At 39.8% G+C, this 12,538-nt stretch overlaps 1 protein-coding gene across 2 annotated transcripts in view; it reads left to right on the top strand.

The window, feature by feature from the left end:
- LOC143025614 (uncharacterized) overlaps positions 1 to 3,978 on the top strand; it is a 42,819-nt gene extending 38,841 nt beyond the window's left edge. For both annotated transcript variants that reach the window (XM_076185558.1, XM_076185559.1), the window contains 3 exons: positions 976 to 1,167; positions 1,582 to 1,653; positions 1,950 to 3,978. In XM_076185558.1, the coding sequence (XP_076041673.1) occupies positions 976 to 1,167; positions 1,582 to 1,653; positions 1,950 to 2,020 (335 nt within the window). In that variant the 3' untranslated portion in view covers positions 2,021 to 3,978. The remainder of the gene's footprint in view (positions 1 to 975; positions 1,168 to 1,581; positions 1,654 to 1,949) is intronic.
- Positions 3,979 to 12,538: the final 8,560 nt, after the last annotated feature.

Genomic DNA, 12,538 nt, shown 5'->3' with positions numbered 1-12,538 from the left:
CTCTCGATATAACAGAAAACTCCACTAACTATGGTGTCAATAACAAACACCCAATTTATCAGAAAAGTTTTATAGAGAACCTTCACTTGGCTGAATTAGTTTGCTAAATTGGGCTTCTACTGTATTTCTCAATATTTTTTAATGTAGATAGTAAATGAATTAGTAATTCTTAAAGAGTAATGTATAAAGAGATATTTATATAAATTTATTACTAATATAAAAAAGGTTTCATAATAATTTTAGTACCTGTAGTAAAGGGTGACATCCACATGGAAATAATGAGCAAAGAAAGATTAGTAAAAGAGGTGTGAAAGGCAGAGGTAAATGGAGTGAACTTGAGGGAACAATCAAGGGTGAGATGGTTGAGGAAGGCAGGAGATAAGGGTGAATGGAGAGTGGCTGTGTATAAATGATATGTTATGCAAGGAAGGGAGGGGGCAGAGTATAAGGGGGGGATAGGGAGTGGTTATGTATGAATGATATTTTGATACAGCCCAAAGGGATTTCTCCCTATCTTCTCTTTTTTCTGCATGAGGGGAACAGAGAGGAGGGGTCGCAGATTAAGTGAAGTGGCCGTGCTGTGGATGTGCTGTGTTTGGCTGCATTGTTTCAGACCCAGGGTAGTGGGCAGGATATAGGGATGACCTGTCATCCAAGAGGAGCTAAGATGAGAGGGAGGAAAGAGTGGTGGATGGGAGTGAAATGGGTAGGAGTGGGTACTTGCCTATTGATTTGGCTACCTCCCATGTAAGTTGAAAAAAACCCTTGGTATATAGATAGATAGTTTTTATTTTTTTAATAATTGATTAATTGATTATTATGCATGATTTTTTCTTTTAACAGAATATGAGAAAAATGAGCATTCTTCTACCTCCCTTGTAAGTGGGAAAAAGCCCTTGGTATTTAGATAGATAGTTTTTATTTTTTTGATAATTGATTGATTGATTATTATGCATGATTTTTTTCTTTTAACAGAATATGAGAAAAAGGAGCGCTCTTATAACCTCATTTCAAGTTTGATGTTACTGTCCAAGTGGCAAGGAAGCCACTGGGTGTACAAAACCCTCATCCCAGAAATCGTTGCCGTCACCCAGAAGGAGAAGTGGCAATTCGAAGATGAAGAATACAAACACACAGAGAGAGATGAAGATTTCATGTTGCTGCTTAGTAAGTCATTGTTTTTACTCCTAGTTATGAACAAGAAACCCTGATAGCATACTCACCCAAATGTATAGTCCATGGCTTTGTGGTGCAGCATTATTCAATTTTTACATTATTGTGACAGGCCTTGGAAAGGCTAGCTCTGTAGTTTGCCAAGTTCCAGGAACAAAATCATAGTTGAGAGTTGATGGTGGAGATGTGTCTAGAGAGTTGATCATAGCAAATACAGTGTTTTGGAAGAAAGTAAAGCATAAGTACACATGGGAGAGGGTGGTGGATAGAAGGGTGGTAGATGGAATAATGTTATTGGAATATATAGAATTTTATTTTATATTTGAAAATCAAGAGTCCTTCTCCCAATGATATTATTAGTTATGTTCCAGATTCTTCTTATAAATTCACACCTTCCTATTTCTTCAGGAACTATATTCAAAGTGTTTCCGGTGCAAGACCACGTAGAAGAAATTTCTGAGATGATACCAACAAATCCAGGTTTGTATTGCAGCATCATTTATAAGATAAGTAAATATTAACATGAATCTTTAACCATTTCATCTTATAAATACTCAAGTTTTATTCTTGGTGCACTCTAGTGGTTCTGCAAGATAGATTTTGAAGAGGAGCTGCAGGGAAAGGAATCACTAATGTTCATCTTGCAGGACCACTACTTGCAGACACCCGTTGTTGGTCCCAATTGCAGTGGATGTAGTAGGATATAAAGGATCAGTGCATAATCGCATTTATAAAGTTGTGACAGAATACTGATACGATAAATTATCTTTTTTCAGTTCTTCATCAGTCCAAGTTACTTAAACTGGTTTATGGTCATTTGAATGAAGTTGTCAAGGAGACCAGTTAGTGCTTTAAAGATGTAGCATATGCTGCATCAGACCAGGTTTGAATCCAGCTGCTGTCGGTAACTGCACTTTAATTTGGTAGTCGGAGCACTTGAGGTAAAGGTGACCACTGTGATCACAGCAGAGTATTTAAGTAGAAGGTTGTCACTTTATTACCATGAGTGAAGAGATCCCCAAAGAGAAATACGAAATTACCTCAATAGTACTGTCTCGTTTATATCCACAGATAGGACTTATCCGTTGATAGGACACACATCATGACGCAGTTTTTTGTAAAGCCAAATTCCAAAGTTTGAGAACGGCCTTTTTGTTTTTTGTTACCCCAGACTTCCAACAGATTACACCCTTGATATTACATTATTATATACATACACATACCAAAAGGGCCTTTTCCTTTTCTAAAGGGAGTGACTACCCAAAGTATACATTCACCTTACACCCATCCAGCATCCATTCGTTGTTCTATTAATCTTAGGTCCTCGTGGATCATCCCTGTCCTCTACCCACTGCTCGGGTTAGAACAAGATGGACTTTGTAGGTGTAGTAAATTAAAATCACATTTGAGTGCTACTTCTTGGTCATTATGGTCAAATCAATTACACTAGTTTCAGACTCCATTCCCAGTCGCTGTTATCGGAACACATTTAGAACTTCCATATGTGATTCTCATATGTATTGTTCCCCAGGGAATAGGTTGGTCCTTCAGTTTGCTGATGCAAGGTGAATCACTTTATCAGATCAATTTTTCCCTTGTAATGAAGTGATGGGAGTAAACCAGCTTTGACTGTTGGGCCCTGCTGCGGAGGTGCTGTGTCTTGCTGCATTGCCTCTGACTCAAACAGTGTAGTGGGGGACAAATGACCCATCATTCATAAATAGCTAAGATGGGAGTGACATCAAATGGATTATTTGATGGGTGTAGGATGAGAGTATGTTTTGATTTGGCCACTAACCTTGTAAGAGGAAAAGGCCCCCCATAGGTACGTGTATGTGTATATTTTTTGGTTGTTGTAGTTGTTGTTGGGGGATAGGGGAAGCTTTTATTCATTGTAGATGTAAATCATATCAGTATTAAGCAAACAAAGTCTCTACTTCATGTTATGCATAACAGTAGAACTTGAATTTTTTTTTACACATTTTCAATGTAAATATGGATCAGATGCCAGTGTTTGACAAAGCAATTCCCAACTTCATTTAAAATGTAAATACAATTTGTCACATTGTGGAATGTCATCATATACCAAACTATTTATGAACAGGAAGACTGTTGACTAACTTTGGAATTTGGCTATACATATGGACAGTAGATTTTAAAGTTAATTTTTCAACATTGAATTTAGAAAAATTAAAAAAAGAACTGTATCATTCACTTGTTATTAAATATGTCTATCTTTTCTTGTATATACAATATACATTTTCACATTTTCTTTTTTCAGGCAAACCATTTTATAAATTTTAGTCAAGTTTAATGTATAGTTGGATAAACCAAACTATTGTATTTGTATCTTGTATTTTTCCATCTCCCCTTCTACTCCCTGTACATATACCTGTCCACTTTCTCTTCCTCTCCTCATTTTCTGTCTCCTCCTCATTTCCCTTCCCCCTCTCCTTCCCCCTCACCTTCCCCCTCTCCTTCCCCCTCTCCTTCATCCACCCTTTTCCTATCTTCATGTTCATCATATTGTACATACATATGTAGATTTGTACATTTGTTAAATATGTATATAAGTGTTATTGTAATGTAAGTTATACTGTATGAATTCTGAGTTTGTGTGTATATGTATATATAATTATTTGTTCACCATATTAATAAATTGGTGTGACATGGGAAACATCAAACAAAACAGTTCGATTGATACTCTTCTCAGATGATATAAATTTAATTTATATCCTTAGATATAGTGGCATGATTTAAAGGTTTCTTACATAATGTCAAGCATTTGTATTCTGAGAGATATGATAGGGATAAGTATGGCCACTATCGTGACAGGTCATGGTAGACTTTTATGTAAATTTTAAATTTCAGTCTTTTCCAGAGACCAGGTACTAACTCTTTGGCAGCACCTCAAGTAGGATTAAGGAGAGGTTGTGTGTACATGATTGGTAGTTGCTGATAACTCCTTTGGTAGGATCATTTCCATCAGAACACCATCACAGATCCTCCATGGGTAGGAGCAAAGGACTCAGACAGAAAAAGAAATGCTCTTCACAGTATACAGATTCTTCATAAGAACCTTGCTAAACAATGCATCTATAGTATTCTGTCTTGCATTAAACAAAGAAAAACTACAAACAGTAAATAGATGCACAAAAGTACCCTAAGTATATCATCTTCATTTGGAAACAAAAATTCTACCCTTAGAGCAGTGCAGAATATGCTTGGCTCACAATTTTATGTTAGTCCTCAGATTACCACACCTGTCACATAACATCACCCAACTCCAACCCATAGGATGTGGCATACTACTCAAACATTTATCACATCCTCCTCTCCCTCTCTTTGAACCCCACAAAACTTTGCAGAAAGGCATGCACACAATCAGTCTGTCAATCCAATGCCTCAAGTCTTAAACAGAAGAGAACTACGACCTCCAGGTGGGCCTATATTTCACACAGGGAAGAAATATTGTGTTGTCCTGAGATTGTTAACACGAGGCAGTGTAGGGTGAGGTGTTTAGTGTCGTTTGTGTGTTGGTTTGAATGAAGGGCCGTTTGATTATGCGATATAAATGATGGATGAATGGGGGTAAAAAGGGCATTGGGAAAGGGGAAGGGAGAGGACAGAAGATAGGGGTGAGTGGAGAATGGTTGTGTATGGATGTTGTGATACATGAAAGGGAGTGGGTCAGGGGCATTGGAGTATGTGTGAATGAGATTTTGATGCAGCCTGAAGAGATTTCTCCCTGTCTTCTCTCTTTGTGCATGAGGGGACAGAGGGGGGATTGCCAATTAAATGAAGCGGCCTTGCTGTGGATGTGCTGTGTCTTGTTGCATTGCTTCTGACCCAGGGCAGTGGGTGAGATGTTGAGATGACCCATCATCCAGGAGGAGCCAAGGAAAAAGGGAGGGAGGGATGGTGAATGGGAGTGGAGTATTGGAGATGAAATGGATGGGAGTGGTTTTATGCCTTTGACTTTGGCTACCTCCCTTGTAAGGTGGAAAAAGCCTTTGGGATATGTATGTACTTACCCAAGTCAAACTAGACTACAAAATCCTTTCCCTGTGTGAATTTGGGTTACTCTGGTGGCCATGACTGGATTCTTAGGGGTCCAAAAGTTCTGGACCCTGGTTCTGCAAGAAAGACCCTGGGCAGCAGATTGATGTTTGTTTTGATGTTTGCATATTGACATGTACCTGAATAAATTACCTCTTTTCTTTCTTTATTTTTTCTGTTTTTATATGTTATCTCTGGCTGCCCTGTACTAGTCTTGTATATATTGCATCTAGTACCTGAATAAACTGTTGTAATAAGCTTGATTTTTTTTCTTAACCATGAAAGGGGACGATCAAGTTCTTGTGGTATGACAGGTATGTGAGAAGCATTTAACAAAAGAAAATATATATATTTATGTAAATATATATCCAGGAGGTGCTCAGATGAGAGGGAGGGTGGGAGGGGTGTGGAGTGTATTTAGGGATGAAATGGGTGGGAGTGTTGTTATGCCTTTCCCTTTTTGGCTACCTCCCTTGGAAGGGGGAAAAAGCCTTGGTATATGTATGTATGTATGTAAATATATATTTATATATATTGTGTATGGATGATATTGTGATGCATGGAAGGTAATGGATGGTGGGGAGGGGGATTAGGGTGTGGTTATGTGTGAATGATATTTTGAAGCAGCCCAAAAAGATTCCTCCCATTTTCTCTTTTTCTGGATGATTGGACGGAGAGGGAAGGTCACTGATTAATTGAGGCGGCCTTCATGTGGATGTGCTGTCTTGCTGCACTGCTTCTGACCTAGGACAATAGGTGAGATGCAGGCATGACCCATCATCCAGGAAGAGCCAAGAAAAGAGGGAAGGAAGGGTGGTGAGTGGGTGGGGGTGGATTTATGCCTTTTGACTAGCTACCTCTCTTGTAAAGGGTAAAAAGCCTTTGGTGTATGTGTGTGTATATATATATATATATATTTTTTTTTTTTTTTTTTTTTTTTTTTAAGATTTTCATATACTTAGAAAAGGCATATAATAGGAACAGCTTTGTGGAGTATGTTACAAATATACATAATGGAAGGAAGTCTGCTGAATGCATCAAAAGTTCTTACGACTTGTGAGGGACAGGAATGAAAAGAATGAATGGCTTAATGTGATGACATCTTGACAGGTTGTGAGAGAGGCAGAGGGGAAAACACACAAATAGAACGAGTTTATTCTTTAACTAGTTTCGCACTATGGTGATTCTTCAGAAAGAATCTTCTGAAGAAGCACCATAGTGCGAATGGCTTAATGTGAATCTGGGGCTGCATTGTGTTGTATGATGTTGCCGTAGCTGTTCAACATTGATGTGGATAGGGTGGCAAGGAAGATAAATGCAAGAGTTCTAGGCAAAGGTGAGTGAAAATAGAAGGATTTGGGAAGAAAACCTGCTCTTACAAGCAGGTGAAATCTACTGACCATCTATAGAATCATGAAAGGAATGGAAATCCTTGATAGGAATGATTTACTAAAAAATGACAATGGAAAATCAAGAGGGCATGAAAAGAAACTCAAAAAGGATAACTATAGAAGAGATCTGAAAAAAAATAGCTTCCCACTCAGAGTGCTGGATATCTGGAATAACTTAGATAAAGAAACAGTGTGTGCAAACACTACTCAAGATTTTAAGAAAAAACTTGATGCTGAAAGATGCAAAGACGGGTCACCACGAGCATAGCTCCCTTCTCGTATAATACAACTAGGTCAATACATGGTTAATTCTGAGGAAAGACTGAAGCAGTTAAGGACAGTTTTTGAGTGAAGAAAAAAGTAAATATGGGCAAAAATGTATAAGGAATGACAATGGCAGAATGAATGTGGAAGACGAGAAGCTGGAAGTGGATCTCAAGTGCGAGGTTGTATGTGGCAGTGAATGATGATGAATTATCAAAATAAAGGAAGTGCGTAAATATCTGGGTGGAATGGAGAGTCGTAAGAAGGTATTTGGGAGTGAAAATACAGAGAAAATGGATTGGACCCTGAGTGCTGTATATGGCAGACTTGGTAGGTAAGGGAGGCAGACAAGAAGACTTAATGATTTTGAGAAATGATATGGTACAAGATTAGATAGAAATGTGAAGGTGAGGCAGAGAAAGATGGAAAAGAGCTATTGGATGAGTCAATGCTGAAGTGGTCAACAGATGGTATCTGCATAAACAGATGTTATTAGGAAAGAGGGAGGGAGTGGAACGTGATAGGGATAGAATGGGTGGAAGTGGCTTTTATGCCTTTGATTTTTGGCTACCTGGGACCCTTATAAGGGGGAAAAAAGCTTTTGATGTATGTATTAGGAAAGAGCTTGAGTAATCATATCCCACAATAAGTTTGACCAGACATACCACTCCCAAGTCTCCAGGCTTTGCTCCTTACAAGTGATTCCACTGAATTGCACTGTGCTTTACATTTTAGTGTGACGTCATCCACTGCAAATTACAACTGTATTCCTTCAAAAACAGTGCATTATGGGGCCTTTAGGGAATTATGGTTCACAGATTGAGGTAATCTCTGAAGTATGCATAAATGCTAAAGTATGTCAAAACTCAAAGAGGAGGAAATAAAGTATGATACATATACCAACAGCTTTTTCCCTCTTGCAAGGGAGGGTAGCCAAAATCAAAGGGATAAATCCACTCCCACCCATTTCATCCCTACATAGTCCACTCTCATTCACCACCCTTCCCTCAATCTTTTAATTAAAGTAGGAAAATAAACCTTTTTATTATCTTCAATCCAGAACTTCTGACATGCACACCTACCTTCCTCATAAAGGGGAAGGAGTCTTTCATTATAATGCTAGACAGACTCACAAAGTCTACAAAAATGCATTCCACATCTACAGAAAGGTCACAGGACCAGGGAATTTCCAGAGGGCTCCCAGAAGAGACGAAGATACTCACATAAGTGGGTCCAGAGGACCTGGGAGGAGGGCACAGGAGCTCCTGAAGGCAGCACCAGATTCCGAGGCTCGTAAAAAAAAAACTAGAGCCTGTGAAGGCACCCTAAAAGCTTTTAAAGCATTTACAGGCCTCTGGAATCTCAAAGGAGCCCCTGGAATACCCAAAAGGCCTCTGGAATCTCAAAGAAGCCCCTGGAATACCCTAAAGGCCTCTGGAAATGTATAAAAGTCCCTTAAGGTTTTTGATAGCACATAGAGGCCCACAAGGATACATGCATGCCTCTGTAGCCCCTCTAGAGACTCATATAGGTTCTTTGAGATCCTGTAGGCTCTTGGAGGCCCATGAAGATTCTAAAAGACCAAGCCCCATAATGGATGCCCCTGTGAGCTTTTTGAGGCCTTTGGAGGCTCCTAGAAGCCCCTAAAGGCTTTTGGTGTCAACGGAGATTACTAAAACAATTCAAAGGACCCTAAAATCCCCTTCAAAACATGAAAACCAATGAGATTTCCAGCTTGTCCCTGGAAATGTGTGTCATGTCCTGGAGGCCCTTGGAAACTTCTGCAAGCATTTTGTAGACTTCAGTAGTCCCTTGGCTTCATCTGTGGACTTTTGACAACTTATAGAAGTTGCCGGAGGTAGTTTTGACATTTGATGGTTCCTGGAAACCCTTGGAGGCTTTTGAAACCCACAGGATCCCCTGAAGTCTCCTGAGGATTTTTTTTGTATCCCAGAAATCATTCCAAGGAATGGGTTTGGACCAAACTCTTGAGGTCACTCGATTTGTCCTCAATGTGACCCTGTGGGAGACAGTTTCTATAGCAAAGGGAGACTTCTATTTTCTATACTTTTCCTCTTGTGTATATTTTTAATAGAATTTCTTATATGAATGTAATGATTTAAGTCTTACAATACAAAAAATTGTATTAATCAAGTTCTATTATAAATATTCTTTATAAAGATAAGGTCCCATTATTATTATTATTGTTGTTGTTATTATTTTTATTGTTATTATTATTATTACTATTATTATCGTCATCATATTTTTCTTGGCATTTTCCAAGTTTGTGATCAAATTTTTCGGTGACCTTGTGAATTTTTGGGGAGCTAAGACCTCCCCTCCCATAGCCCCCTGCCATGGCTATGGGCCTGATGGTGCCAAGGATCCGTCGAAGTAGATATCAAGACCACCTAAGGATGTGTACATGGTGCCCAGCCAAAGCTGAGGCTACTGCCGAATCTTAACATTTCCACATCTGCAGGTCACACCTGAGGTCCGAGAGGTCCTGACAGTTCTCAACCTAGTGGGCCCAAGATCCCTCCAGATGGCTCTGGAGGACACAAAAGACCTCTGAAGGGTCCAGTGGAGCCCAAGAATCCCCCGGTGTCCTTTGGAAGTCCTCGAAAATCCTAAAAACCTCCCACAAGTCCCTGAGAGACTGAAGGCTCCTAAAAGCGCAGGAAACCCACTTCAGATCTCAAGAGGCAAGGGGTGTCTCTGGATTTCCCTGCATGTCCTTGAGGTCCCTGGACGGCTCTGGAGATTCTTGAGAACCCTTAAAAATTCCTTACAATCCAGAAGGTCCCTGGAATGACCAGAAGGCGCTAGGAAACACTTAGAAGCCCCTGAAAAGATGAAAAGCCCACAGAGGTCCCTCTAGAGTTCTGTGGTGGGCCCTGAAGAGGAGCCTGAAGATACTTCATAAAGTTCTTGGAGAGCCCAAGAAGACCCTGAAGGACTCGTGAAGTCTCTTAAACTAGTAATGGTTTCTGAAGGCCAAGAAGGCCCTTGGAGTGTCCAGGGGGCCAGAGATGATACCAGGAGGACCCTGAGACCAAAAGAAGCTACGGGAGGTCCGAGATGGTTCCTGGTCAATTTAGTATGCTCCTGCAGGGCCCTGAAAATCCTGGAGACTTCTATACAGCCTAGGAGAGCCTTGTAGGTCCCAGAAGGTACCAGTAGGCCCAAGGAAAACCCAGGAAGCCCTTGGAGAATTCTGGGGACCCCAGGAGCTCTCTAAGCAGCCCAGAAACCCCCAGGGGAGAGAGAGAGAGAGGGGAACAACAGTATTAGTATTTCGTTGACGAAATGCAACACTTCTATCCTTGGGGGCAATGTCGTGTCGAAGAGGTGGAGGCACAGAGGTGGTAAATGAGATATTTAATTATTGTAGTTGAAAAGAGGGAAAGTGAGCGTTTAAAGTGATCAGCATTTTTTGAGTGAGATAAATAGATAGTAAGAGTGAGAGAGAGAGTGAATTTGACCTTGTACATTATACACTGCCTCTGGCATCATCCGTCATTCAAGGCCAAGATTGTTTGTTGTTGTTTGAAGATTCCACCCCCACCAGCCTCCCCCTAACCTTGTCCTAACTGCCTTGGCCTTGTAAACTGCAACGTCATTTCTCCACGTTTAAGTTCACTTGCTACTCAAACAATATGCGCGCTGGCGATGTAACCAAAACTACGCTAATCAAGTATTCGGGTAGTTGTGGGTTCGAATCCCGCACTCCAATCCGCCCAGTAGTGATTGTTACCTATTCCAATACTCCTTAAATCACATAATAGGACAAAGGTGTTGGTTTAGCCCGCAGCCACTCAGCGCCTCCTGTCGTAGGCTCCTCTCTTCTTCATGTATGGGGATTATCTATGGTTCTTCCACATTGTAATATTCTTATTCAATACGACTGTACTTGTCAAAGGTGAAATTTAATCATACAAAGAAGATGCAAACAGCAACAGACGTGGTGGATCTTACGGGGCTGCATTTGAATTCAAAAGTGTGCGAAAACGGTTAAGAACGACAGACTTGATTTAAGTGTATGAGATGGCGCTAAAAAGAAATAAGTCAGATTAAAGTTGGATTCCATATAATTATCTTTTTCTTTTTAAGTGTCCATTGTATTTCAACTGACTGTTAAGGAAAAACAAAGTGATTCAATGGTATTTGATCCCTTAAAGACTGTTTTGTAACCTTATTTCTTACATTAACTACGGTCCATGATAAAATAATCGCCTATGTTTATATTAACGTAGTCATGGACCATTTTGAAGACTTCAAGACTCCAGGGGGTGCTAAGATAAGAGAAAGGGAAGAGGGTAGAGGGGAGTGGAGTATGTAAGGGATGGAATGGGTGGGAGTGCTTTCTATTTTTTTTTTTTTTTTTTTTTTTTGCTAACTCCCTTGCCTTTGGTATATGTATGTGGAGTGTTATATAATAAGAGTAAAAAGGAGGTTAACTAACCTGACTGTTGCTACTGTTGATTTGAGGATTAAGCTCAATCAGTCACAGTAAATGACTGGGAAGTTGGGATGGGTTAGGTCAATTTAAGTTAGATTAAGGTCAGGTTAGGGTGGGTTGGGTCAGGTTTATTTAGGTTAGGATAGGGTTTCAGCAAGTTAGGGTTAGGTTAGGTCAGGTCATATTAGGGTTAGGTTAGGTCAGGTCAGGTCATATTAAGGTTAGGTTAGAGTGAGGTAAGGTTAAATTTAGGTTATGGCTAAGGTTAGGGTTGAGTCAGGTTAGGTTATGGTCAAGTTAGGCTAAATTATGGTCAAGTCAGGCTAGATTAGGTTTTGGTTGGGTTAGTCTTGGGTCGGGTTAGGTTAGGTTAGTTTAAATTAGGTTAATTTTGGTCATGTTAGGGTCAGGTCGGGTTTGGGTTAGGTTAGGTTTGATTAAGTTGGGGTTAGGTTGTAGTCAAGCCAGGTTAGTTAGGTTGGGTTAAATTAGGTTAGGGTCAGACTAGGTTAGTTTGGGTTAGGTTAAATTGTGTTAGGTTAGGTTAGCATCAGGTTAAATTAGGTACTGTTAGTTTAGTTAAGTACTATGCTTGATTATTATGTGTGATGTTCTTGACCAAGTATCTCTCTCTCTCTCTCTCCTAACATAAGCGGCTTCGACCGTAGTCATCTTATACATTTAGTGTAGAGCAGGGTAGGATTAGATATACTTAAGTAAGTTATGTTACGGTTAGTTGAATGAGTCATATTTGATTTGATGAGTCATATTTCATTTTCTACAGTTTACACTTCATCGGCAGTTGTATCTGGTACTTGTGAATTTCATGGTCATATGTTTGAAATGCAGATTCTGTCAATATCCGCATAACAAAATAAGCTATTGTCTCACCACCTGTCAAGGATAATTATCACGCATTCCTTTTCTCAGTGAAGGTCGTTTGACGCCCAAAACACCAACGAATCAACTTTTTCTGTTAAGGATTTATTAATTAGAGAACATTTTTATACAGTCCAGCTCCATTTGCATTTAGTTTTATGAGATAAGCCCTCATCAGCCGTGGTTGAAATGCACCTATTTGCAAATGTACCCGTTGTAGTCACCAAGGTCCGAAGCTTCTACCAGTCCCCTCGTCAGTGTCATCAGACTACAGATAGTTTTGTTATTATGTTTGATTTACGCTGCACTT

Source organism: Oratosquilla oratoria, chromosome 5 (assembly GCF_046742065.1).
Source record: "Oratosquilla oratoria isolate Oo_2021 chromosome 5, ASM4674206v1, whole genome shotgun sequence".
Lineage (NCBI taxonomy): Eukaryota > Metazoa > Arthropoda > Malacostraca > Stomatopoda > Squillidae > Oratosquilla > Oratosquilla oratoria.
Note: the sequence above shows the minus strand (reverse complement) of the source record. Positions and strands in the feature narration are given on the sequence as shown.